The 26,082-nt window shown below is 49.5% G+C and overlaps 1 protein-coding gene across 1 annotated transcript in view; it reads left to right on the top strand.

Annotated features, from left to right (window-relative positions):
- Positions 1 to 1,279: 1,279 nt before the first annotated feature.
- The window catches only part of LOC148478384 (ras-related protein Rab-7a-like), a 28,820-nt gene continuing 4,017 nt past the window's right edge, over positions 1,280 to 26,082 (top strand). The window contains exons 1-4 of the mRNA XM_088455499.1: positions 1,280 to 1,465; positions 5,514 to 5,606; positions 7,081 to 7,207; positions 8,372 to 8,590. Of these exons, the coding sequence (XP_088311625.1) occupies positions 5,560 to 5,606; positions 7,081 to 7,207; positions 8,372 to 8,590 (393 nt within the window). The 5' untranslated portion in view covers positions 1,280 to 1,465; positions 5,514 to 5,559. The remainder of the gene's footprint in view (positions 1,466 to 5,513; positions 5,607 to 7,080; positions 7,208 to 8,371; positions 8,591 to 26,082) is intronic.

The raw sequence follows: 26,082 nt of genomic DNA, 5'->3' as shown, positions 1-26,082 counted from the left end.
AAGACGGGAGGTTAGGCACTAAGGAGGGAGGTTAGGCACTAAGGAGGGAGGGTTAGGCACTAAGATGGGAGGTTAGGGTTAGGCACTAAGGGGGGAGGTTAGGCACTAAGAGAGGGTTAGGGTTAGCCTCTAAGTAGGGAGGGTTCGGCACTAAGACGAGAGGTTAGGCACTAAGGGGGGAGGTTAGGGTTAGGCACTAAGGGGAGGGAGGGGTAAGGGTAAAGGTGCTCATACACGGGGTGATAAAGCAGCCGATCTGACGGATTGGTAGGATTTGGCTGCTCTATCGTACAGTATATGGGCATGATATCGGACAGAGCGCGCACCCTTAGGGTCGTACATTGCACCCCCAGATCTTACTGCAGGTTCAGTCATTCTGGGGATGCGATGTGCGATCCCATGCAGTGCTATGCGGATGGGGGAGCCGGTATATCAGGTGGTCGGCCACCCGATCGCAATGTGTGTGGGGACTGCCCGATGTCGGACGTCGTTTTCCCCATCGTGTCGCATGGTGCTAATCGAACCGTGTATGGGCCACTTTAGTCTTACCTTACTTATACCACTTTTATACCTAAATTCCGGGTCTGACCCGGAGGTTGGAACAGGGTTCCAAACCGGATCAGATCCGGAATTTTGCCGGCGCCAACCTAGGATATTCCCGAGTTGGCGCCGTTCACACCGGAGCTGGGTCTGCAGTGACCCGGCTCTTCCGGTGTGGAAGTGGACGCTTGGAGATGACGTCATAGCCAAGCGCCACTGAAGCCGGCATGCGGCGTGCTCCAGGTTATTGTGACCCGGATCGCGCTGTTTACACTGCAGGGTTTCACGGGTGATTGCTGTGGTAAACGATGCAGGTTACCTGGGTTGGATTTTCGGGTCACTCGACCTATGAATCCAACCCTGTCCCCTTTTACACCAAGGAGCTACCCGGGTTAACCCTGCAATAACCCGGGTTTTTGCTCTGGTGTATTAGGGGTATAACTTAAGAGTGTGGGGATTCTGACTGCCGGAATGCCGCTGTCTGTATTCTGACCAGCGGCATCCCATACCCAACTATAGCTGGGTGTGTGAACAGACTGCTGTGCAGACATTGCTCACGGGTTTGTTGACTTTTACAACAGCAAACACCTATTGCAGCAATACAACTCCTGCCCGTGTGTTTGATCAGAGTTTGTATGACGCTGCTGACCAGGTGCCTCTCTGCATGGTGGAGGCTGTGGCATCTGGGCAAGCAGGTTTCACTTTACCTGCAGTGCATGCCAGCCAGTCTGCTTCCGGCCACCACTGTGTTAAAGTCTCCGCGTGTTTGATGGGACACCTCCCTCCTGCTGCTGTCTGCAGCTCTGCCCCGACTCAGGCTCATTATATGCTAAGGAAGAACCAGGGACGACAGCCAGCATGACCTCCTCAGCAGCCTGCTCCTAATTACAGAGCCTGCAGCCCGCTCAGGAGCCTCGCACTGCAGGTATGTGCCTTTATGGTGTTCCCGAGTATTTGTAACTCAGTAGATTACAGGTAACCTCAGTTCAACCAGGACATAAGAATCCGTATTTGCTTCTCCCGGAGATTTTGTTCCTATTCACTAAACTTACTTTGACTATAAAGTGTTCTTATAAAGTGTTGCCGAAGGTGACTTCATTCGCTACCTGCTGCAGATACTTCTATATGGGCGTACTGTACATGCACCTGACGTTTGTGATGGACGAGAAAAGGAAGACCGTTTGCAAATATTACATTATTCAAGATTTGATTCCTACAGAAAGCAACATAATGCAGTTGTAATACTGGCATACAGTGAGGTGTGCAGTATCGGGGTGTCTGCAGACTGAAGGCCTGGTTCAGCAAGGATCGTGGATGCGTTTGCGTATGCAGTCGGCCGATTGTTACGCACTGTGCATGCGTCAAAGCCGCAGTGTGCGAATGCAGAACTGCGATTGCACTGTGTACATGCAGAGCAGGGTAAAGCATTGCACAGTGAGTGACAGAGCGTTTGGGGGGTCGGCAAAACACAGGCGTGTCAGTGCGTTGGGATGCCGTTACAGGGACGTGTATAAATTAGCCATTGCGATGTCGTACGCAGCCTGAGTACTCAGGGCCGGCGCTAGGCTATGCTGCGGCCAGCGCCGCATGGAGTTGCCGCCCCTTCCCTCCTCCGCTCCCTCCCCCTGAGCTTAAATATTTCCTCTACCCCTGGGAGGGTGGTGGGCGTTTCCTGCGCCCTCTGGATACAGTGGCGCTCCGGGCGACGGACCGGCTTGCCCGTGCCTGGAGCCACTACTGTGAGTACTCATAGCGTGCCATGAAGTTGGCAATTCCTGAGTAAGATCAGAGCTTGTGCAAGTGCGTGAGGCTGCGATTGTACTCGATGTTACCGATGGTTTCGCAGTCTTCCTAAGGATTGTGCCGGGTCGGCATAGCGATCGCAATGGATTAGCATTCTATCGCAGTCGAACTGCGTGCGTAATTACTATTGCATTCACAGTTGCGATCTGTAATGAATCAGGACCTGAGGTTAGTAGCATGTTAGCACAGTACCTTTATTAAATACTATTTTGCTAAAAGAAATGCTGGAACTATTATGTCTCTGTGTGTAACAAGTAATGTGTAACAAACATTAATCACATGTACCAGGGGAAAAGGTGTAAAGTGTTTAAAAGTGTTATGAGATGAACCTACAGACACAAAAATATTGTAAAGGTTAAAACCAAAATAAAGGTTACATAGAAAGATCAATGACAAGAATGTACATACATATTTTTATTAATATATAGATTTACATATAGGGGCCTGTGTATTAGTAATCGCGACACTGCTGCAATTATTACCCGGCCGTATCGCCACAGACTTTCATTTTGAACAAAAGTTTCCCTTCTATGTGCTAAATGTAACTGGCGGGGAGAGCGGTAGTGGTAAATGTCCCTGTGAGTTACGTTCCCGGCTCATCGGAGGTGTCTATCGCTGTTTCTAAACAATCCTGGGAATCTGACATCACGCATGCGCACAGTGTCAGTTTCCGAAGCCAGACAGAGAATGCCCCCATAGGCATAAAGCAGTTTATGCCATCTGAGGATGATGTAAACCAATGGGCTCAGACTCCAAAAAGTTTTGCTCTTCAGAGTTTGGTACATAAGGGTCAGACCGTAGTCCCAGATTATAATAATAGAGACTGCGGTCTGCAGGGCTGATTAGCTATTTGCAGGAGATCATGGGAATACATAAAATTTAGCAAAAACTGCAGTTTCTGCAAAATTGTGTGAAAACTGGGCTTGTTAGATATACCCCATAATCCTCAGAATATGCAGATTTTCAATGTACTTTAAGAATTTATACATTCTTATGGCACTTTCAGCCTGACTCTCAGAAACATGTGCCCTGATTTGCTGGTTATCATTGCTGAAGTGGATCTAATATAGTGATTACTACTCAAAAGGGGGCATGTACCTGTGCGTCCGGTGCTTCCTAAGGAAGCGCTGGGTGCCTCTCCGGGAAGCAGGGTTCCTTTCCAGACCAAAGATGGAGAGGAGAGCTGCAGCTACCTCCTCTGCCTGGAATTGGTATGATTTACCGCCGGACCCATGCCCAGCGGTTCAAATCCCGACAGCGGCAGCCCGACAAGGATGAAAATCCCGATTGTCCCCAGGTAAGTATTCACTAACCTATTCTACCCCCTAACCCTCCCTTAGGGATGCCTAACCCTAACCTACCCCCCCCCCCTCTAAGTGCCTAAACCTAACCCCCCCCTCCCCGCCGCCTAAACCTAAGTCCCCCGGGGGGGTGCCTAACCCTAACCCCCCCTCCCCCTAGCCTAACCCTAACCTCCCGGGGGGGGGTGCCTAACCCTAAGTCCCCCCCCCCCCCCCCCGGGAGCCCCTAACCTGACCCTCCCCCCCCCTACCACCGCTGCTGTCCGCGCTCGGCATCACTTCGATTGGGATGTCGGGCACCGGTCTCCCGGCATCGGTAAAATGATAGGCGTATAGATTTAGACGCCTGTTCTTTAACCGTCACCGGGATTAAGCATTGGGTAGCCGGCTGTCGGGATTAGGTCCTCCGGCTTCCCGAGTGCATACCCTCTGCCTTGCACCCTGGTTGATGGCCTCGGCTGCACACTGCTTTCTACAGTACTGATGTTTAGTTTACACTCTCCGCCATACTATAATCTTTATGTGGATATATAGCACTTGGGGGGTGGGGATTAAATGACATGAACTCCTACTTGTTAAGTGTCATTTTCCAAATTCCTTAAGTAAAGATCCGCAAGTGGAATGCGGTTTTATGGCATACTTCTACTGAGCGGACAGATTATTCTGACCACCAGGTGATTTTATACAAAGTAGCTATTCCACAGATCATGCTGAATAATGAGGATGTCTGAACCTGTATAAGAATGGAAAGGTGACGGTATGCAGAAAGAATGAAGCGTATTACTCCTGAAATAACGGGTAAACCACGTGATCTGATAGACTTTCTATGTGGAATGATTGTAAAATGGCTGCACTAATGAACAGCATGAAATCATGGATCACTGGCGGAGGCAACGTCATGGTATGGGGCTTGTTTTCATGGGAGTTTCTGGGCCCTTTGATTCGTGTAGACAGTAGAATCCATGTCTGGAAGAATTCAAGCCGTATTAAGGGCAACAGGTGGCCCAACAAAGTGCTAACCCGGTGCTCATAATAATTTGGCCGCTCGGTGTATGTGCTAAGTGCAGGGCCCGGGTGAAGGGGGCGTGGCCTAATCATGAGAGGCGTGACCACGTGTCCTTAGGGGAAAAACAAACATTTTTTGCAGTGCTGCAAAGCGACGCTGCGTGCTAGGGAGTAGGGTGCTGTCAGTCCCTCAGCCCGGCGCATAACCAGTGGGGGGCACAATTACTGTCATCGACCCCTCCACAGGCATAGGAGACTGCTGTGGCCGCGAGCAGTCTCCCAGTGCAGCCCAGCACACTGCAGGCTCTACGTATTTAAAAAAGAAAATACACTTTAAAAAGTACAAATGTGAATCTGATAAGAAAGATGGTTCCAACCTAATTGTCACAGACAGGCATTTTAAGTCCTATTCATACTTCTGGCTGTTTCCTCGGCTCAGAAAGTGGTAATGGAGTGTTTTTGCCCAGAGGCACTAGCAACAGCGGGAAGTGGCCGTACACCTATGTTTGTACAGGGAGGAGAAAGAGGAGTAGTGGTACAACCCGGCATTGCTGCACCTCTGCATAGTTTGCAGCTATTAAATCACGCTAAGAGATCTCTAATGAGAGGACTCAGATAACTACTATTTTACTATCAGCAAAATCACTCCGAACATATTTACAATATTCTTAATTCTTTATTTTACTTTTATAAAAGAGCAACTTCAAAATTGTGTAGGCCCGTGGCATGCTCAGCTTTCATGTGTGTACGTATATAATTTTTTTCCTCTTGCTTTTGTTAGATTTGCTTGTCTGATGATCCCTCCTAATGAAATTACACACCATAACATTCTGATACTTGTTGTTTTTCTCTTTATCCCGCTAGGTATTTGCACTGACAGTCAAGACGGTTTTCTGCCAGCCACTAGGAGATGTTCTCAAGGCAACATCTCAAGGTCCTTTTAATTGGGAATGCAGGGTGAGATCCGTCTGACAATTGTAAAAAAAAAAAATAAATATCTAAAAATAAAAAAAAGAAATCACATAGATGTCTATTTTTGATTAATACTGTATATCAATATTATTCTCCTAGCTGTCATCTTTCCTTGTTAAATGATCTAAAATAGTTTATAAAGATCCAATGTCCACCATCCATGGAGGCAGAGTTTAGCCCTGTCCCCTTGGATTTTCATTGACTAGGATTGTACTTTGTGCTGCTCTAACCGTCCAGCCAGACATCTCATTAGTTTGCACTGCTCTGTTAAACAGCTAAAGCAGTTGTTCTCAAACTTTCTCAGTTCGAGGCACTCTTAAGGTCTTCATCATTTTTTCGAGGCACCCTTAAGCCATAATAATAAGTTTTTATAACCCTATCCCTTGGCTCCCCTCCACGCCTCTCCCTTTGCTCCCCTCCACGCCTCTCCCTTTGCTCCCCTCCACGCCTCTCCCTTTGCTCCCCTCTATGTCCTTCCCCCCTACTTACTCTCCTGTTTGATCTCCCACAACGCACTGTGTTGTAGAACCCCATTCAGCAACAGGCAGCCTCACGAATCACTGCCTGTTGCTTTCCACTGACAGGACCTCCCCTGCACCCTTCCCCTGCTCATCACAACCAACCCCCCTCCCGCTCCGCACCACAACCCCTCTCCCCCGTACAAATAAAAAAATAAAAAATACACAGGACAGCCTTGTCAGGCTACCAGCCACCGCGGTGCACAGTTTGGGAAACGCTGAGCTAAAGGCTTCCTGAGTCCAAAATAATCTGTGGTCCTAAAATTAAAAACAAAACTACCTCTCACACTGGGCCTGATTCAGAGGTGGGCGCTAATGCAGCCGCGCTGCTTCTTTTTGCAGAGTCGCACCGGCAATAATATGCAAATTCTACTTCCAGCCTCCTGGAAGCCTCTCTCTGCAATAGCAGCCCGGACTGGCAGTACCAGGGGGAGGAGACACATCCCCCTGAGAATGCCTGTTGTGTATCTGACTGGCAGATGGCGCTTCCAATAGGAAGCCACTGCCAGTCACAGTGTAGAGAGTGCAGTCACGGACTGAACTGACTACACTGAGGTGTCGGATTTTACTGGGGAAGGGGTGGGGGGGCTGCAGCCTCGCGGCCCCTAAATCCGCCACTGATTGTAAGTCTTTCACATACAGTCCATGCTCCACTAGTTTAGTCACTTGCCTACCACATTCATCCATGTACCAGCCTCAGCTCTATCACATACAGGCCAAATCTCCCCCATGTGAGGGCCCTCGCCTGCCACAGAAGTGCTGTAGCTGGATATGATCTGCAGAATACTACACATCAAATGTATGGTCTTTGTTTATTTTTTATGTTTCTCACATGACATGAGGCATTCAAATAATCTTCCGTTCAGTCCATATAAAGAATTGTTTATCCCCCTTCCATGTCCACCATTAATGTGTGTGTGATTTATATTCTGTTGCTACAGAGTGGGGAAATCGGCACTGATGAACCAGTATGTCAACTGTCGCTTCACCAACTACTACAGAGCGACCATAGGAGCTGACTTCTTCACAAAGGAACTGCGAGTAGATGATAAGCAGGTGTCTGTGCAGGTAAACAGAGCAGCAATCATACAAACATGCTGTTTAGAACAGTTTGTATAATAGACAACAGGCCTGATTGAGAGATTTACGATGATGCAATTGCAGCTGCGATTCCGCAATCTCATATCCGTCCAATGTCGCTCTCTTGCATAAACATCGGTAACATCGATGCACATCGGGCAGTCATGCAGCATGTGAGTCAAGTCTGACCAGCCACAAAACACTGCAGCTCTCCTGACATGCAGAGAGCTCTCATGCTGCTGCGAAGGAGATAGCAGTGGCTAATTCATGAATGCCCCTGAAACGGCGTTTAAGCAGTCAGACACGCCTGCGTTTGCCTAATTACCTCCCTCAAACGTTGACTACCTGTCACTCACTTTGCAAGTGAATCCTCTGTGCGGCCGTAATGGCAATACAATCGCTACTTGTGCGCAGTGCAACTTACATGCATGTGCAATGTCAAACAGATGCTTGATCTGCGGAACTAACGCTATTGCATCCGTCTCTGAGTCAGACCCAATATTACTACGTAGTAAGGTTCTACGTGCAAGAATCATACACCTTCAATCTCTGGCCCACACATCCTAAGGCAACTTTGCCAGTAAATAAAATGGCCACATAGGTTATGTTGGCAGGTATATGGTGATAAAATGATGCCTGCTACCCCAGCAATTCAGCAATGCCGGACCAGGCTTGGCCGTAGAGGGCCATTGTATGAGACTCAATGGTAAATCTAATAGGATGCAAGTTGCAGGAAGCCGCAGGATTTCAGTGAATTCGCTGTAGATTTAAAGTGCCAATAATTTCACAGCTAGGACCAGGTAAATTTGGACTTTTAAATTATTGCCGCTTTAAATCTACGGGCCAAATTGTCAAAAGCTCACGTCTCCCCTCAGTAGAGCAGCAGTAGGATAGGCAGCATTAAGGAATGGGACCTTTGTTGATACAAGTGAGGCTGCCATGTTTCTTGGGAACATCGGAAGGTGAACATTTGTGGATCGCTATGAAAGTCGGACAACAGTGCAGAAATGGTTCTCTCAGATCTACAATAAACGCTACAGAAATTGCCATTACAGTATTCACAGGTGTCACCCTCCTGTTATATAAGTAACTAATGAATATCTTCAACCATATCATGTGAGAACTGGGCACCATTAACCAACTCTTTCCTAGATCTGGGACACAGCGGGCACAGAGCGCTTCCAGTCTCTGGGTGCTGCACTGTACAGGTGCACGGACTGTTGCATCTTGGTTTTTGATGTTACATCCCCAAACTCTTTCCACGCTCTCAATACCTGGCAAAAGGAGTTCCTGGTACAAGCGGATCCTCCATCGCCTGAGAAATTCCCCTTCGTGGTCATTGCCAACAAGACAGACCTAGAAGAACGCCAGGTCAGTATGTGCTCTTGCACTGCATTAACCTCTACCACAATTTGCTTCATAGAGGTTTTCTCCCCAAAAACAAGCAAAAAAAAAACAGAAATGGAACCTAAGTCATTACTTGTGACCTGTGAAAGTTCAGATAACCTAACTTAACACAACTATTTGGTCTGTGGTTGCATTTAATTAGTGATGTCTACATACAACAGAATCAGAGCATCGTTATTTGAGATCTTCCAAAGGTTCGAATGGAAACAGAACTCTACAGTTCCAGCACCTGAGACCAGGACTCCTTCCCTGCCCTGACATACAAACCAAACACCTTCACATTGCCACATTTTCTGATTGCACATGGAGCCTTCCCAATATAACTAAACAAAGAAATATCATTATGAACATCCATTGCTGGGAATAAGAGCACCTACACATAGCAAGGAGATATAGTTTATAAATGGTAATATCTGCTATTGCTCTAATCCCCAGCAGTGCTTGGGTGCATCTTGTCACAGCTCCTGCCCAGCTGCACTCTGGAGGCTGCTCCTTCCCATTGCGCTGTTAGGTCACATGACTGGCCCGCTCCCCTGCAGCAATTCAGCTTGAAAATACTAGACCAGTGGTTCCCAATTCCTGTACTCTAGGCACCCTAACAGTCCATGTTTTATGGATATCCATGCTTAATCACAGGTGACTTAATTAGTCAGTCAATTTGATTTTACCATCTTGGCACAGGCATGGAAAACCTGGACAGTTAAGGTACCTTGAGCACCAAGTTTGAGAAATCCTGTACTAGACAATTCAATACCTGCCATAGCAACCTCCAACTTTGATGTTAATCCCTGCTGTCCATCAGTCAGTGCAATATTATATACAGATGTGTCCTTGCTCATCTAGCCTCAATACGCCATGCAGCATGTGTGCCTGGCATGAGTGAGCCACCAGGTCCTGTGCAACTTAATTTGATATGCGACACTTGTATATCTGTGTGTGACTGAGAGGGAGATTCAGACCCGGATGCAACGCATCGCACTTTCGCAGCCGTTGGGGGCAGGGTATGCAAATTCCACGATCGCACGGCAAGGCTTAAGGACTCCCTCTATGTCTTAGAGAGTGACGGCAGAGCGCACGCACGCCAGTCTATAGATACCCCCTTTTCCTTCGCAGCACACGTCAGCTCCAGGAAGTGTTTGCAATATCAGTAACGAGAGCCATCGGAGCTGCTCGTAGCCCTTCAGGTAGACCCTACCCCACCGCAAGCACTGCGATCACTGCAGGCTGAAATACAACCAGGTGACGTGTACAATGACGCCTCCATGCTAATTATGCACGCCCATGAAACGCCGTTAGGACACACAGACACGCCTGCCTTCACACATCCACACCCCCGTTTTCATAGACCTTCCCCTGACACCACCCACAAATGGCACTGACACTCAAAGTAGCGCTCAGTCTGTGTACTTCAAGCGCCCGATTCCCGATCGCTAAGACTAGCTTGCGCACGCGCACTACGGTTTATAAGCATGCGCAGAATGCGAAAATCGTCCATCTACGAGCGAACGCTGCATTGCGTCCGAGTCTGAATGAGCTCCTGAGTTTGTAAATGGAACTTGGAGTGGAAAACAGCGACGGCCCCTGCATCGTAGCGATTTGCGCGCTGATTGACTCAGTCGCACACAGATATACAAGTGTCACATATCAAATTAATCAGCACAGTCTCCTGGTGCTTCCAAGTCACATCGCATTGCCACTTAGATGCATTTTCATCAAAGTAAAGACGCCTGTCGCGGGACCAGGCGCCTCTGCACCAAAGACGAGTGAGGACACACCTGTACCTAGGCACTTACACCTTCCGAATACAAGGTAATTTACAAGACACAAACTGTTGGTGATGTGTAAGGACAGGTTTTAGCACAGCTACTGTATTTTATATGGTACAAACCTGCACTAAAAAGGCAGATAAACAGTGTATATTAAGTAACCGATAACAAATGTGGATATCTCTTTAAAATTGCACGGTGTGGCTGCTGCACCTGTATCCTGAATCGCGCTGTGCTGGAAGCTGTCCACACCATTCATCACTGTTTGCAGTAAAGGTGCCGAGTGCTTGTTAGTCTGGTGTAGACATATTTACGTGGTGCATATATAATGAGCGCGTGACCTAACCATTCTGCAAACAAACATTTACTAACACACAATATTGGCTACATCTCTATCTTTATTACAGGATTGTCATATGACGTGCTCTGCAACTCCTGCAAATAGCAGCCCAGAGCCCTGACGGGGCCTGATTCAGCACGGATCGCTATTCTAATACGAACGCAACACAGTTGCTAATATCAGCGGTGATATGCAAATTATTGCAATTGCAGCCTAACATAAGGACACCCACTTCCCCTTACTCACAGTATACTTTAGCAACATAACTACATCATCGGTAACATCGGACCCATACACACACTTACTCAAGCCCAGACCTTACTCAGGAATTGCTAACTTCCCCGAACGCTATGAGACCTCACACTGCGTATGGCACCGCAGTGGCTAATTTATGCACGCCCCTGCAACGGCGGGCAAACACACTGGCACGCCTGCATTTCCACGACCAAAGCCCTCCCGGCTCCACCTACAAATTGTGCTTCCTGTCACTCACTTTGCGAGGGATCTGTGTAGATCGCAATAGCTAGTTCACGTACGCACACTGCGATGCATACACAGAACACAACAATCATCCAATTGCGTGCGTATGAGCAACTGCGATCCTTTCTGAATCAGGCCCAGGGTGTCAAGTGTGAGAAAGAGCTCAATCTGTGTATTGGTTTGCTGCTATCGGTAGTTTATTCATTGATCCAAAGTATGGATTTTGAAAAAGAGACAGATGTTCACAGAAATATAGCAACGTGAATTGGGCAACTTATTTCCTGAGCAAACCTAGCAAAATGCAGTCATTCTATAAATGTCAACATGCTACAAACCATCATTCTGCCAAAATTGTTTACTTGGGTTTTTTTTTTCACTATTTTGTTCTTTAAAAAATAAATTTGCAGCATTCTCACGAGTTGGATAATCCTTCAGATATAATGTTTTATTTTTTATTATTATTATTGCATTTTCCCATTTTGATTACTTTCAGACTTTCTCTAATGCAAGTGACACTCTCTGCAGCAGAGAGGCAGGTGACCTAACAACATTCCAGTCGTTGAAAAGAAAGATAATCCCTAATTTTATTGCTTTGAGGAAAAGAATGAAGGATTAATTGTTAGTTCTGTTTTTAACCTCTTCCAGCAACACCAGATTTCCACATCTCTAGCTTTCAAGTACTCAGGGGCATTGTGAGATGAGGCGAGGTTAGAACTTTTTGCCTCAATAGTCAGAGTACTAAGAGCGCCATTGAAGAGACCAAAACATTCAAATAGTGTGTTAACTTTCTACTTCAGGGTCCATAGGGTATCCACAGGATACCTTGGGGTATAGGTGTGACGTCAGTCATCGGGCACCATACAGTTAAGCTTTCAGCCTCCCAGGATGCACTAGGGTCCCCCTCCTAAACCCCGCCCCCGAGCCAAGGCACCTCAGTTTAGTTTGGTGCCCGGCCGGAGTCGGGTGCACCTGTTGGAGTGGGGGCTAAGAAGAGCCCCTGAAGTTTTCCTGCATGCAGCTTGAGAGGGGTCACATACTTTGTACCATCATGTCTGAAAGTGATTTTCCTCTCCGGCTACAGTGTACTACGTGTAAAGTACCTTTAGCGGAGGGGGAGGGTAGCGCGGAGGGCCTCTGCCGGCAGTGTTTGTCAATGGCGCGGCCTATTACGGTTACAGCACCGGTACAGGAGCCGCCCTGGGCTTGTTTCGCTCAGGCGCTTACAACCTTAGTGGGCCAGTTAGCTCCGCAGCCCGCGTTTACGCAGATGGGTTTGTCCCAGCAGTCAGTGGTGTCGTCACCCATGCAGGGTTTCCCAAGACAATTGGTGGTACCCCGCAGTCTCCCTATTTCCCCTCTCCCGGTTTCTCAGGAGTCGGCGTGTTAACTCCCTGACGAGTTCTGTACAGCACTTGTCGGATGTGTTGCAGGGGGAGGCTGTGATGCGGCCACATAAACGGCCGGTGGCGTCTGTCGGCTCCTTATGAGGATGACGAAGGGACGTGTGATGATGGGGAGATTCTGGATCCTTACGATCAGGAACCTCTCCATACAAAGGACGCTGACGCTAGGTCCAAGGTGTATATTCCTGGACTTATTCGGGCAGTCCGCACAGCCTTGGTGATTGAGGACGAAGTTCCCCCAGCGGCTAAATCCAAGTATGCCTTTTTTAAGGATGTGAAGGGTGACTCCACAGTCTTTCCTCTTTCGGGTCAGTTAGTGGACCATTTAGAGGAGGCGTGGAAACAGCCTGGCAAGCGATACCAGCCGCAGAGGCGCCTGGCGGTGGCTTATCCGTTCGCGGATAATTATTTTGCTAAGTGGGAATCCCCTCCACAGGTGGATTCTCACGTGACCCGTCTTGTCCGTAGTGCCACATTGCCGATGCCATCCATGTCCTCCCTTAAGGATGCTACGGACCGCAAGGTGGAGATCTGCCTGAAGTCCGCTTATTCCCTTGCGGGGGGGGCAGCGCGGCCAGGTATGGCCATTTGCTGGGTTGCTAGAGCGATGGAGCGCTGGGCGGATTCATTGGAGGCGTCCTTTGATTCCGACTGTCCGGCCGATCAAGCGGAGTTGATTGGTAATCTCCGTGATTCGGCCACTTATATCAACGAGGCGGCCTTAGACATTAGTACCCTGGTGTCTCGAATTTCTTCAGCAGCGGTGGCTGCTCGTCGCACCTTGTGGTTGCGATCCTGGAAGGCGGACGCTGATTCCAAAAAGGAGACGTTGCCCTTTAACGGAGAAGTTCTCTTCGGTCCAGATCTGGACAAGATTGTGGCCACGCTGGCGGCAGCCAAATCGGCATGTCTCCCGTCGGCCGCTGTTCCTTCTGGTTCAGGACCATCGTCCTTTCGGTCTTATAGGGCCCAGGGCAGGCCCAAACCACAGTCTTTTCCCCGACAGGCTGGTCCCAAAAAATCGGCCAAGCCCCGGAAGCAGGCATGGAGTACCAGACGTCCGGCCCCTAAGCCTGATGACAAACCTGCGGCCTGACGGTCCGGGCCTCCCTTTGGGGGATCCCAAAGTGGGAGGCCGCCTGCTGCAGTTCGCCCGGTGTTGGTCGGTCACCACGAAAAGAAAATTGGGTTCTTGAGGTGGTCTCCCACGGGTACGCCCTCTCTTTCCGGCACAGACCCCCGGCTCGATTTTTCACCACGGGTCTACCATCAGACCGGAACAAGGCCACGGAGCTGCGGAAGGTCTTGCACACTATGCTCCAGGCTGGAGTTATAGTGCCTGTTCCATTCTCCCAGAGGGGCCAGGGTTTCTATTCTAATCTCTTTTTGTGCAGAAACCCAATGGGTCGTATCGTCCGATTCTCAACCTCAAAGCTCTCAACAAGTCTTTGCGGGTGCCGAAGTTTCGGATGGAGACCCTACGGTCCATCATTCTGGCGCTGGAACCTGGGGACTACATGGTGTCATTGGACATACAGGACGCTTACCTGCATGTCCCTATTCTTTTGCGCCATCAACAGTTCCTCAGGTTTGCAATCCGCAGCGACCACTTTCAGTTTCGGGCGTTACCTTTTGGCCTGGCGACAGCACCGCGGGTGTTCACCAAGGTGATGGCGGTCATGGCAGCTTCTCTGCGGCTGCAGGGAGTCCGCATGTTGCCGTACTTGGACGACCTTTTATTAGTGGCAGGATCTCCGGAGCTCCTTCTGCGCCACTTGGACCTGACCATTGCGCTACTGCAACGGCACGGCTGGTTAATAAACTGGCAGAAGTCCACTCTACTCCCGTCTCGGCGGATTCTGCACCTCGGAGCCTTATTGGTCTCGGGACAGCAAAGGATCTTTGTGATGGGGGAAAAGATCTCTGCTTTACAGTCGAGGGTGCGCAGTTGTCTGCACAGCTGCCGGGTGTCTCTACACTCGGCGATGAGGTTACTGGGCTCCATGGTGTCGGTGTTCGACATGGTGGAATATGCCCAGTTTCACTCCAGACCTCTGCAGCACCTGATCCTGTCCAAGTGGAACGGGCTGCGTCAGTCTCTAAAGTCCCAGATGATGGTGCTCACCCCGGAGGTTCGCCTGTCCCTTGCCTGGTGGTTACAGATGACCCATCTCAGCAAGGGACGTCCATTCTGGGTACCAAATTGGGTCCTGTTGACAATGGACGCCAGTCTTCGGGGCTGGGGAGCAGCGTCGGGTCCACACTTGTTCCAGGGCAGGTGGACTCCGACAGAAGCGGAGCTTCCAATAAATATCTTGGAACTCCGTGCGGTCTTCAATGCCTTCCAGCAGGCACATCGGGTTCTCCAGGGTCGCCCAGTGCAGGTCCAGTCGGACAACGCTACCACCGTGGCCTACATAAACCGGCAAGGAGGAACCCGAAGTCAGGCGGCTCTCGTAGAGGTGTCTCGGATCCTGGTATGGGCGGAGCGCAATCTGCCGGCCATATCAGCTGTCTTCATCCCGGGAGTGCTAAATTGGGAGGCGGACTTTCTGAGTCGCCAGGACATTCATCCGGGGGAATGGTCCCTGCACCCGGACGTTTTTCAACTGCTGGTGGACAAGTGGGGTCTTCCAGAGATCGACCTCATGGCGTCCCGGCACAACAAGTTGCCGGTGTACGGGTCTCGCACAAGAGACCAAGAGGCGTCTCTGGTGGATGCTCTGTCCGTCCGGTGGACGTTCCGGTTCGCTTATCTGTTTCCTCCGGTTTCCCTTCTTCCACGGGTAATCCGGAAATTCAAACAGGAAGGAGGGACGCTCCTGTTGATAGCTCTCGCGTTGCCCAGACGGCACTGGTTCTCAGACCTTCAGGGTCTGTCCGTGGACAGTCCTCTGCGGTTGCCGCTACGACCGGACCTTCTGTCGCAGGGTCCTTGTCTTCACCCGGACCTGACTCTGCTGTCTTTGACGGCGTGGCTGTTGAGACGGCCATGTTGAGGTCCAGGGAGTTTTCCAGCTCTGTAGTGAGTACCATGTTACGAGCTCGGAAACAGTCTTCCGCGAGGATATACCATCGCGTGTGGCATACGTTCTTCCAGTGGTGTCGACCGAGAGGTTATGCACCGCGGGAGTTTCGTCTGTCTCGGATACTCTCCTTCCTACAAGCGGGACTAGATCATGGGCTTCGCCTTGCTTCTTTGAAGGTACATGTTTCGGCCCTGTCTGTCTGGTTTCACCGTAGGATTGCTACAATCCCGGATGTGCGCACCTTTATGCAAGGTGTTCTCCGCATTCAGCCGCCCTTTGTTCCACCTGTGGCGCCTTGGGATTTGGCTGTGGTCCTGAGGGCTCTCCAGGGACCGTCATTTGAACCACTGGGCTCAGTGGATCTTAAATGGCTAACAGCTAAGACTGTTTTCCTTCTGGCCATAGCTTCGGCCAGACGTGTTTCTGATTTAGGGGCTCTTTCTTGTAGACCCCCTTTCTTGATTTTTCATGGGAACAGGGCAGTGCTCCGCACTCGGCCTGAATTTCTTCCCAAAGTTGTTTCATGTTAACGAGGAAATAGTTGTTCCGGCCTTTAACTCACCTGGTCTTTCGGTGGGTGAGGCCACTTTGGATGTGGTGCGGGCCTTAAGGACTTATGTTGACCGCACTTCTTCGTTTAGGAAGTCGGACGCCTTGTTTGTCCTCCTATGGCTTCCGTAAAAAGGGTTGGCCTGCTTCAAAGCAAACTTTGGCAGCCTGGATCCGTATGGCTATTTCTGAAGCTTATCTTCATGAAGGTCTGCCGGTTCCTCCTTCTTTGAAGGCTCATTCCACTAGGTTTGTGGGTCCTTCGTGGGCAGGTCGACGTGGTGCCTCTGCAGTCCAGATCTGCAAGGCTGCTACGTGGTCCTCTGTCCATACCTTCGTGAGGTATTACAGGTTTGACACCTTCTCCTCTCAGGATGCTTCCTTCGGGCAGCGGATTCTCCTTTCAGCACAGGAGCGTCCCCACCCTTAAAGGATACTGCTTTGGGACATCCCCAAGGTATCCTGTGGATACCCTATGGACCCTGAAGTAGAAAATATGAGATATGGTAAGAACTTACCTTTGTTATCTCTATTTTTACGAAGTCCATAGGGTTCCACAGGACTCCCGCCCTGTTGCACCTGTGCTGCAGATGGGCTTTGTTCTGGTCACCGGTTTTTCCGTCTCCCTCTGGTGAGAGTGTGATTCTTGTGTGTATCCAGATCTTCTTTCTCTCTCTTCCTTCTCCTCCGGCCTATGGCTTGGTAACTAACTGAGGTGCCTTGGCTCGGGGGCGGGGTATAGGAGGGGGACCCTAGTGCATCCTGGGAGGCTGAAAGCTTAACTCTATGGTGCCCGATGACTGACATCACACCTATACCCCAAGGTATCCTGTGGAACCCTATGGACTTTGTAGAAATAGAGATAACAAAGGTAAGTTCTTACCATATCTCATATTTTTCTAGGATCTGAGTATTCTGACACACACGTCCTGGCCCCGGCAGGGTGAAAACATCGGACATCCTGTGTAACCTGTGGGTCACTAAGATGGCCAATGTTTTCAGATGATTCGATGTAGCGGATCACAGAAGCCTGCGTTAGGCGGCTGTTTACACAAGCCGCCTCCTTCAGCACTAGCATACACACAGCAGCTGCATCCAAAAATGTCTCATATCCATATCTCCTCTACCCCAGCTACTGGTTATCGCACTCAGGAGCTCATTCAGACCCGCTCGCTAGATGCGGACGCTCCCACCCAGCGCATGCAAATTCGGCACACCCCCAGCAAGGCAGGCGATCGCACGGCAAGGCATAAGCACGCCCAATATGTCTTGGCGTGCGATCACACAGTGTGTGCAAACACCCACCAGCCTGTCTTAAGACGCCCAGTTACGCACGTCATCTCTAGGAAGTGTATGAAACCATCAGGTAACATCGGATGCGATTGCAGCGCTTGTGGCAGGCCATACCCTAGCACCAGCACTGCGATCACTTCAGTGTGAAATACAACCAGGTGACGTGTACTATGATGCTGCCTGTTAATTATGCAGGTGTTCAGCTCAGGAGGTAGTTAATGGTGACGGTATCACCCACAGAATAATTGCAACATTCTTATTCCTCCTGCTTTCAGTGTATTAGGAGTGAGGTCACAGAAGGATGGGGTTGGGTTTGAGTTCCAGCCCATTATTTATATCCTATTTATTTGGGCTGGATGGGGCAATATAAAAATAACAAAGGGTACAGTGCTGATACACTATTACCATATTAAAGTTTTGCTGTTATTATTTTTATATTTTGCGTACACAACTGGTGATATTATTTTTTACATAGTTACAAACTACTGTAAATGAATAATGAACACCTGAAGACATCACCGTCTGGGGCTATTTAAGCATCATAGTTGAGATGCCCTGAATTCTAAAACCTTTTTATGTTTTAGAGACATCAGTGTGGTCTGATGACGGGGCTACTTTTAACATATGTAGTTACAACGATCAATTGTTCTTTGGTATTATCATGTGAGATCTAGTCATGCAGAGAAGTAGCTGTTGCATGAAACCAACCTCTAGAAGTAGCTTTCACTATTTAATCTGTACTCCTAAAGTATCCTCTGTGGTTTATAAATGTATTTTCTCCTTCATCCACTAGGGGACACTGGAGCTTCATGACAGTGGGGTATAGACGGTGGGTTGAGTTGAGCCTGGCACTTTAAAAATCTACAAGTGTGACTGGCTCCTCCCCCTCTATGCCCCATCAACCCCAGTTTTTAGAATGTGCCCGAGTAGAGCCGGTGCACAGGGGCTGTCTCCAGCCCTTATATTAATTTTTATATGATTTGTAAAAGAATCAAGCAAGAGGACAGGCAAACTGTTAGCTGTGACAGTCTGCCTGCATCATGGGAGCCGCCAGAGAGGGGACCACACGGCTACTGCAGCCTGTGTCCGGTCACCCTATGGAGGGGAGGCTGCTTTAGGCAGTTAGGAGTCATCAGACTCAGCGGGGCCCGCCACAGCTACCACTGGCTTGTGTCCGGGTCCCCGCTCTCCCCTCACTGCCCAGCGCTCTGGCCGCAGCAGCTCGGTGAGTAGCACACCTCTCCTGACTAGCAGGAGAGGTGAAAATAACTGCTGGGTCTGAAAACAGCGCGCGGCTGTCAGCCCCGCTGTCAGTTGCCACGCTGGTGTTGTGATAGAACACCGGTGCTGGCTGTTAGGTAGCGCGCTCACAGCGGTCCTGCCTCTGCGTGCCGGTGCTTGTGTAAAAGGCACCGGCACGGTTATCACTGGGGCGGTCGTGCCGCTTGCCCCCGCTGTTAGTGCGGGGACAGAACGTCCCACTGTATAAGTGTATGCCGCGCGCATACAAAGCGGCGGCCATTAGGGGAGGAGCTTATGGGTCCCTCCTCCTCTTCCTCCTTCACTGCCTGGGCTAGTTTGGCGCGCTCTGAACGGGAGTGGCGCCTCAGACTGCAAGCACTGAGCGGAGGGGGAGAGGAGCAGATGAGAGCATCTACAGGGGGTCTGTAAATACAGAGGGTGGTTTTTAACTACTTTCTGGTCCTATTGATTGCTCCTCCCTTATATGCCTGTCTGCCCCTGTTACTGAGTTGCATTTTCTTGAAATTCTGCTCCTCTTACACTGCTCTGCATGCAATTTGAGTAGCATTATTATTGAAATTCTGCTCCTCCCTTATTGCTCTGTCTGCTCCCATACTTGAGTAGCATTATTATTGTAATTCTGCTTCTCCCTATACTTCTTCTGCATTCCTGAATTGTATGTGGTGCTTGTCTGTGAGTACATGATGACATCCAGGACAGAAAAAACTGCATCACAAAAGCTGTTTGCCTGCACTAAGTGCAGGAAGAAGTTTACCCATGCTCGCTCCGAAGGGTCTTCCCTGTGCGAGACATGTGAAGCAGACAGTGCTAACACGCAGTCTGTCACTCCCTCCTTCATAAATAGTTTGGCCGGGGTCATGGCGGACCTTTCTTCTGAATTAGCCGCTTCCCGTAGGGAACGGGAGTCTGCCAGAGATCTACCTGGCACATCTCACCCTTCTTTTCTAGCAGAACCAGCGTGGGCTCAGAATTTAGTCCGCTCGGTGAATAGCCTTGCTCAAGCGATGGGTTCTGCGTCTAAAGCTCCTGAAGCTACGGTAAGTCGCTCATCTAAAAAGAGGGCTCTTCCGGCGGTTCTCCAGTCGGATGAGGATTCTGCAGCGGATCACTCGTCTCAGGAGGAAGGGGAGATGCTGGACGAATCAGACGTAGAGACTTACTCACAAGAACCTGAGGCATTGCAAGGTATTGACGCACTCATTCTAGCGGTAAGGGAAGTTCTTAAGATTTCTGGCCAGGAAGCTCCAGAATCGTTAGAAGACTCCTTATTTGCCAGGTCACAGAAGATGGCCGTCACATTCCCTGTTTCTCTCCAGTTGGATGAACAGATGACGGCAGCCTGGCAGAATCCGGACCGTAAATTCCAGATTCCTAAGCGTTTCTTCTCTCTTTACCCATTTCCTGCGGAAAATAGGAAGAGGTGGGAGACCCCGCCACCTGTGGATTCTTCGGTTTCTCGGTTGTCAAAGAAGACCACGTTACCTGTTCCAGGAGCTACTACATTGAAGGAAACCTCAGAGCGGAGATTAGAAACCACTTTTGAAATCCATTTATACGGCCGCAGGTGCACTTCTCCGCCCGGCCTTGGTAGGATCTTGGGTCAACAAGGCTGTGGAAAAGTGGGCGGAACAATTGACTGAGGGTCTTAGATCCAGCACTCCGCGGGCAGATCTGATTACCTTGGCAGAACATATTCAGGAGTCTGCTGTATACTTAGGAGACGCCTCCAGAGATATCGGCCAGGTAGGCGCTAGGATTTCTGCTTCGGCGGTCTCTGCTCGCCGGGCACTTTGGCTTCGTGCCTGGCAAGCGGATGCGGAGTCAAAAAGAGCAGTGGAAGCTCTTCCTTTCACAGGCGATATTTTATTTGGTCCAGAGCTGGACAAATGGATTTCGCTGGCCACTGGAGGTAAGAGTACTTTTCTACCTTCATCAGCACCTCCTCCACGTCGCTCGTTTAGGGGACCTTCCTTTCGTTCCTTTCGAGCATCGGCAAGATTTCAGGGACGATCGCGAGGTTCGTCTTCAGCGGGGCGAGGAGGCCGTACTAGAGGACGTCAAGCAAATATTGGCCGCCGTCCAGATCCCAAGCCAGCAGACAAGCCTGTGGCATGACGGGCTCCCATCCCATCTCGGAAATCCGAAGGTGGGGGCACGCCTCCAGCGTTTCTCGGAGGTTTGGAGACGGACTTCTTCAGACACTTGGGTTCGAAATCTGGTATCTCAGGGGTACAAGATCGAGTTCGCTTTCACTCCTCCTCGGCGTTATTTTACAACAGGTTTGCCCGTCGATCCCTTGAAGCAACTAATTTTGCGTCAAGCGATCGAGAAACTTTTGCTGGCCGAGGTCCTTGTGGCGGTTCCCACTGCACAAAGGCAACAAGGGTTTTACTCAAACCTTTTTGTGGTTCCGAAACCAGATGGGTCAGTCAGACCCATTTTGAATCTGAAATCATTGAACCAGTATCTTTCATTTCACAGGTTCAAGATGGAATCTCTCCATTCTGTCATTGCAGGACTAGAGGCAGAAGAGTTTCTGGTGTCGATAGATATCAAGGACGCCTATCTGCATGTCCCAATTTGGGTTCCTCACCAGGCTTTCCTCAGATTTGCCATCAGGGAAGCTCATTTCCAGTTTCAGGCCCTGCCATTCGGTCTCTCGTCAGCTCCCAGGGTATTCACCAAAGTGATGGCCGTCATGGTGTCTCACTTGCGCTCTCGGGGGGTGACGATAGTTCCGTACCTAGACGATTTACTCATCAAGGCTCCGACGGCAGAAGTCCTTTTACACCAAGTGTCCCTTACACATCAGATTCTCATTCAACATGGATGGATTGTGAACTTCCAGAAGTCTCAGTTGATGCCGTCCCAGAGTCTTCAGTTCCTAGGAATGATTCTAGACACTGTTCTGCTTCGTATATTCTTGCCAAGGGACAAGGCCATAGCCATACAGGAGCTGGTTCGTCTAGTGCTCAGACCCAGGAAAGTATCTGTGCATCTTTGCATACGTCTCCTGGGGAAAATGGTGGCTTCCTTCGAGGCCATCCAATTCGGCAGATTTCACTCCAGAATATTTCAACTGGATCTTCTGTCTCAGTGGTCCGGGTCCCACCTACAGATGCATCGGCTGGTGCGTCTGTCTCCCCGGACCCGCATATCCTTGCTCTGGTGGCTTCGGACGGAGCATCTGTTAGCGGGTCGCCGCTTCGGAATTTGGAATTGGACCTTGGTCACCACGGACGCCAGCCTCCGCGGATGGGGAGCGGTGGTTCTGGACAATCACTTCCAGGGGCTTTGGTCGCAGCAGGAGTCCCTCTTACCAATCAATGTTCTCGAACTGCGGGCAGTCTACAGAGCTTTGATACAGGCTGCTCCTCTGTATCCGAACCGGAAGTCCTCGTAACAATCAGACAACGCCACGGCAGTGGCATACATAAATCGCCAAGGGGGAACCCGCAGTCGGATGGCAATGAGAGAAGCCAGTCGCATCCTTCTGTGGGCAGAAAGACACGTAGAGGTCATTTCAGCAGTGTTTATTCCGGGGGTCGACAACTGGGAAGCGGACTACCTCAGTCGTCAGGATCTTCATCCCGGGGAGTGGTCCCTTCATCCCGAGGTCTTTCATCAACTGGTTTGCAGATGGGGGAAGCCACAGATAGACCTGATGGCATCTCGGATAAATCATCAACTACCCCTTTACTGCTCCAGGACCATGGATCCGGCAGCGGTGGGAGCGGATGCTTTACTGATCCCTTGGCCGTACAGCCTTGTGTACCTGTTCCCACCGTTTCCGCTCCTCCCTCGGATTCTCAAGCGGATCAAACGAGAGTCGTCCACCGTCATCCTAGTGGCTCCGGATTGGCCTCGTCGGGTTTGGTACTCCGATCTTTTATTCCTTCTGGCAGACGAACCTTGGCATCTTCCGCTACGATCGGACCTTCTACAACAGGGTCCATGTGTGTACCCGGATTTACGGCGGCTTCGTTTAACGGCGTGGCTATTGAGACCGCCATCCTAAGAAGCCATGGAGTTCCTAGGTCGGTCATTCCTACCATGCTTAGGGCTAGAAAACCGGTAACATCAGCGCATTATCATCGCATTTGGAGGGCTTATATCTCCTGGTGTGAAGGTCGTGGATCCTCCACTTCCTCTTTTCATTTACCACGTCTTCTTCTTTTTCTTCAAAAAGGCCTCGATGCGGGGTTACACTTGGGATCGCTTAAAGTGCAGATTTCTGCTCTTTCTATTTTTTTCCAGCGTCGCCTAGCTCTGATTCCGGAGGTTCAGACCTTTTTTCAAGGGGTTCTTAGAATTCAGCCCCCCTTTGTGCCACCCACGGCTCCTTGGGACCTGAATCTTGTTTTATCTTTTCTTCAGTCATCCACCTTTGAGCCTTTGCAGGAGGTGGAATTGAAGTATTTGACTTGGAAGATGATCCTTTTATTGGCCCTGGCTTCGGCCAGACGTGTGTCGGAACTTGGAGCCTTGTCCTGCCGTTCCCCTTACTTGATTTTTCACGAAGATCGGGCGGAACTTCGTACCCGGCCTTCCTTTTTGCCCAAGGTGGTCTCGGGTTTTCATCTGAATCAGCCGATTGTAGTGCCAGCGTTGTCGGACTCTTCTGGGGATTCTCACTCCTTGGATGTGGTTCGGGCACTTCGCATTTATGTGTCCCGTACTGAGGGGCTACGTAAATCAGAGGCTCTATTCGTCCTTTATGATGCTAATCGGCGTGGCTGGCCGGCGTCTAAACAAACTTTGGCCATGTGGATTCGTCTGACTATTCGTCAGGCATATGTTGCTTCTGCTCGACCACCGCCGTTATCCATTTATGCGCATTCTACGCGCTCTGTGGGTACTTCTTGGGCGGCACGTAGAGGTGTCTCGGCTTCACAGCTTTGTAGGGCAGCGACGTGGTCTTCGGTTCATACTTTTGTACGTTTCTACAGATTTGACACTTTTGCGGCTTCTGCTTCAAATTTTGGTCGTAGTGTCTTGCAGGGCGTTCAGCACTCTCCCCCCCAGGAGGGTAGCTTTGGGACGTCCCCACTGTCATGAAGCTCCAGTGTCCCCTAGTGGATGAAGGAGAAAACAGGATTTTGGTACTTACCGTTAAATCCATTTCTCCGATTCCACAGGGGACACTGGACGCCCACCCAGTGCTTCTTGCCTGTTCTCAGTTGTTTGTTCTGCTTCAGTTCTGTTGCAGTTTTGTCTGTTTTATTGTGTGACTGTTTATCACTGCAGCCTGCTGTGTTCTTGCAGTGTGTCAGTATGTTGGATGTTTCTTTTCCTGTTCTCCTTCTCTGTTCTTCAGTCTGTTCTCCGTCTCCTCTCGGGCTCAGTTCTTTAAAACTGGGGTTGATGGGGCATAGAGGGGGAGGAGCCAGTCACACTTGTAGATTTTTAAAGTGCCAGGCTCAACTCAACCCACCGTCTATACCCCACTGTCATGAAGCTCCAGTGTCCCCTGTGGAATCGGAGAAATGGATTTAACGGTAAGTACCAAAATCCTGTTTCCTGTGCTAAACAAAGAAGCAGAAAAAAAAACAAAAACATTTATTTCTTCCTGCCATATACAATCTATTTTGGCAGGGGGACCCTGTCAAGTGTCCCCTTACTGTGGCTTTACACCCCTCTAGTTAGAGCCTGGTGCTGGTTATGGATAATATAGGGGACCCGCGTATTTTCAAAACCAGGTCTGGCTCACGGAGCCAGAGCTGGTTATGCCTTTGGTGGGAGACACACCTTTTTTTTTTTTTTTTAACACTTTCCTTTCACTTTTAACACACAAAAGCTTACACGGATCTCACTGATGGTTACATTGGCTAACTCGTACCTTGTAATAAACTCTGCGTTACAATTTGCGAGCTTTTCCGCAGTAACAATAGCTAAATCTCGCATTTCAGATATACTCGCACCTTCCACCTCACAGGCTATTACATTGAAATTTTCGGAGCAAACTCACTTCATACTCACAGCGAGATGATAAGAGTCCATACTCCCACAAAAGCTCAGAACATAGTACATTTCTGATGGGTGTCCTGAAAATATCTTGTACTTGGGCCCCCTCCCTTCTTAAAGCGCCAACTTGCCCTGATGCCTAAAAGACAGCCATGTTGAAACCACTATCTACTTGACCTGCTACTGATATGGGAAGTACAATATGTGGGTATTCTGGTCCTGATTCAGAGCCGTTCGTAAGCGGCTGCTCGTTCGCTCCGAGCGATGTTCGCACATCTGCGCATGCGTATGGGTCGTAATGCGCATGCGCCAACCAGTCATTGCGGTCGGAAATCGTGCGCTCGTAAAGCAGCGAGGGCCTGCTAATTTGAGTGACAGAATGATGCGTTTGTGGGTGGTAACAGGGGAAGGTGCCTGAAAACGGGGGAGTGGAGATCCGAACGCAGGCGTGCCAAACGGTCAAAACACAGTTTAATGGGTGCGCATAATTAACAAAGCAGCATCATCGACCACGTCATTTGGTTGTCTTTTAGCCTGAACTGCTCGCAGTGATAGCGGGAAGTAAAACCTACCACAAGCACTGCGAGCAGTTCAGACGCCTTTCGATGTACTCGATTAATCTAATAAATACAGGAGATGACATATGTTGCGAACGGCCAAGGGGCGTCTTTACAAAATAGCGAGCGCATGTTTCGGACGCTCGCTCAGACATAGAGGCGTCAACAGACCGCAAAGAGCGAGCGCTCAATTTAAATATCCGGCCCCTTTTTCTGAACGAGCGTCCGCAAATAGCGTCCGGGTCTGAATGAGGTCCTCTGTTCCACCCAGTTGTCAAAACATTAATGGATCTTAATTTTGACATTAGCTCTAGTTTGCTCTTTACGGACTTTTAAAAATAGTGTTGTCACAACTCACAACTGGTCATGGCGAACTGCCACTCATGCTCGGACATCTAGTGCAGTGTTTCTAAACTCCTCATTGGATTTTCAGCCATATGGTCGCCGTGGTTAATCTACCATGATGCTCCCCCCTTTCCTTGAATCTATGACTGCAGGCTCCTTTCAATCCATCTGCAACTTTAACTGTTCTCTTGCGTAAGACTCAAGTTCTCCCAGATTTTTGTATACTTTACTTTTTTTGCTTTTAAGTTTGTTTTATGTTCACTGAATGGTGCATTTTAGCTTTTATTGTATTTCATCAACTCTTAAATGCTTGTACTATGTCCCCTCCTTTCCCCTATCCCAGCCCTCTTTTTACTTCTTGCACCCCTCCCTTCATATCTCAAATAAAAAGATATATAAAAAAAAAAAAAAAAGACTGAAGCTGATTGGTTGGTTGTTTTGGGCAACTGCTTCACATTATCTCCCTC

This window comes from Taudactylus pleione, unplaced genomic scaffold (genome assembly GCF_031769625.1).
Source record: "Taudactylus pleione unplaced genomic scaffold, aTauple2 ptg000656l, whole genome shotgun sequence".
NCBI lineage: Eukaryota > Metazoa > Chordata > Amphibia > Anura > Myobatrachidae > Taudactylus > Taudactylus pleione.
This window is presented reverse-complemented; position numbering and strand designations above follow the sequence as displayed.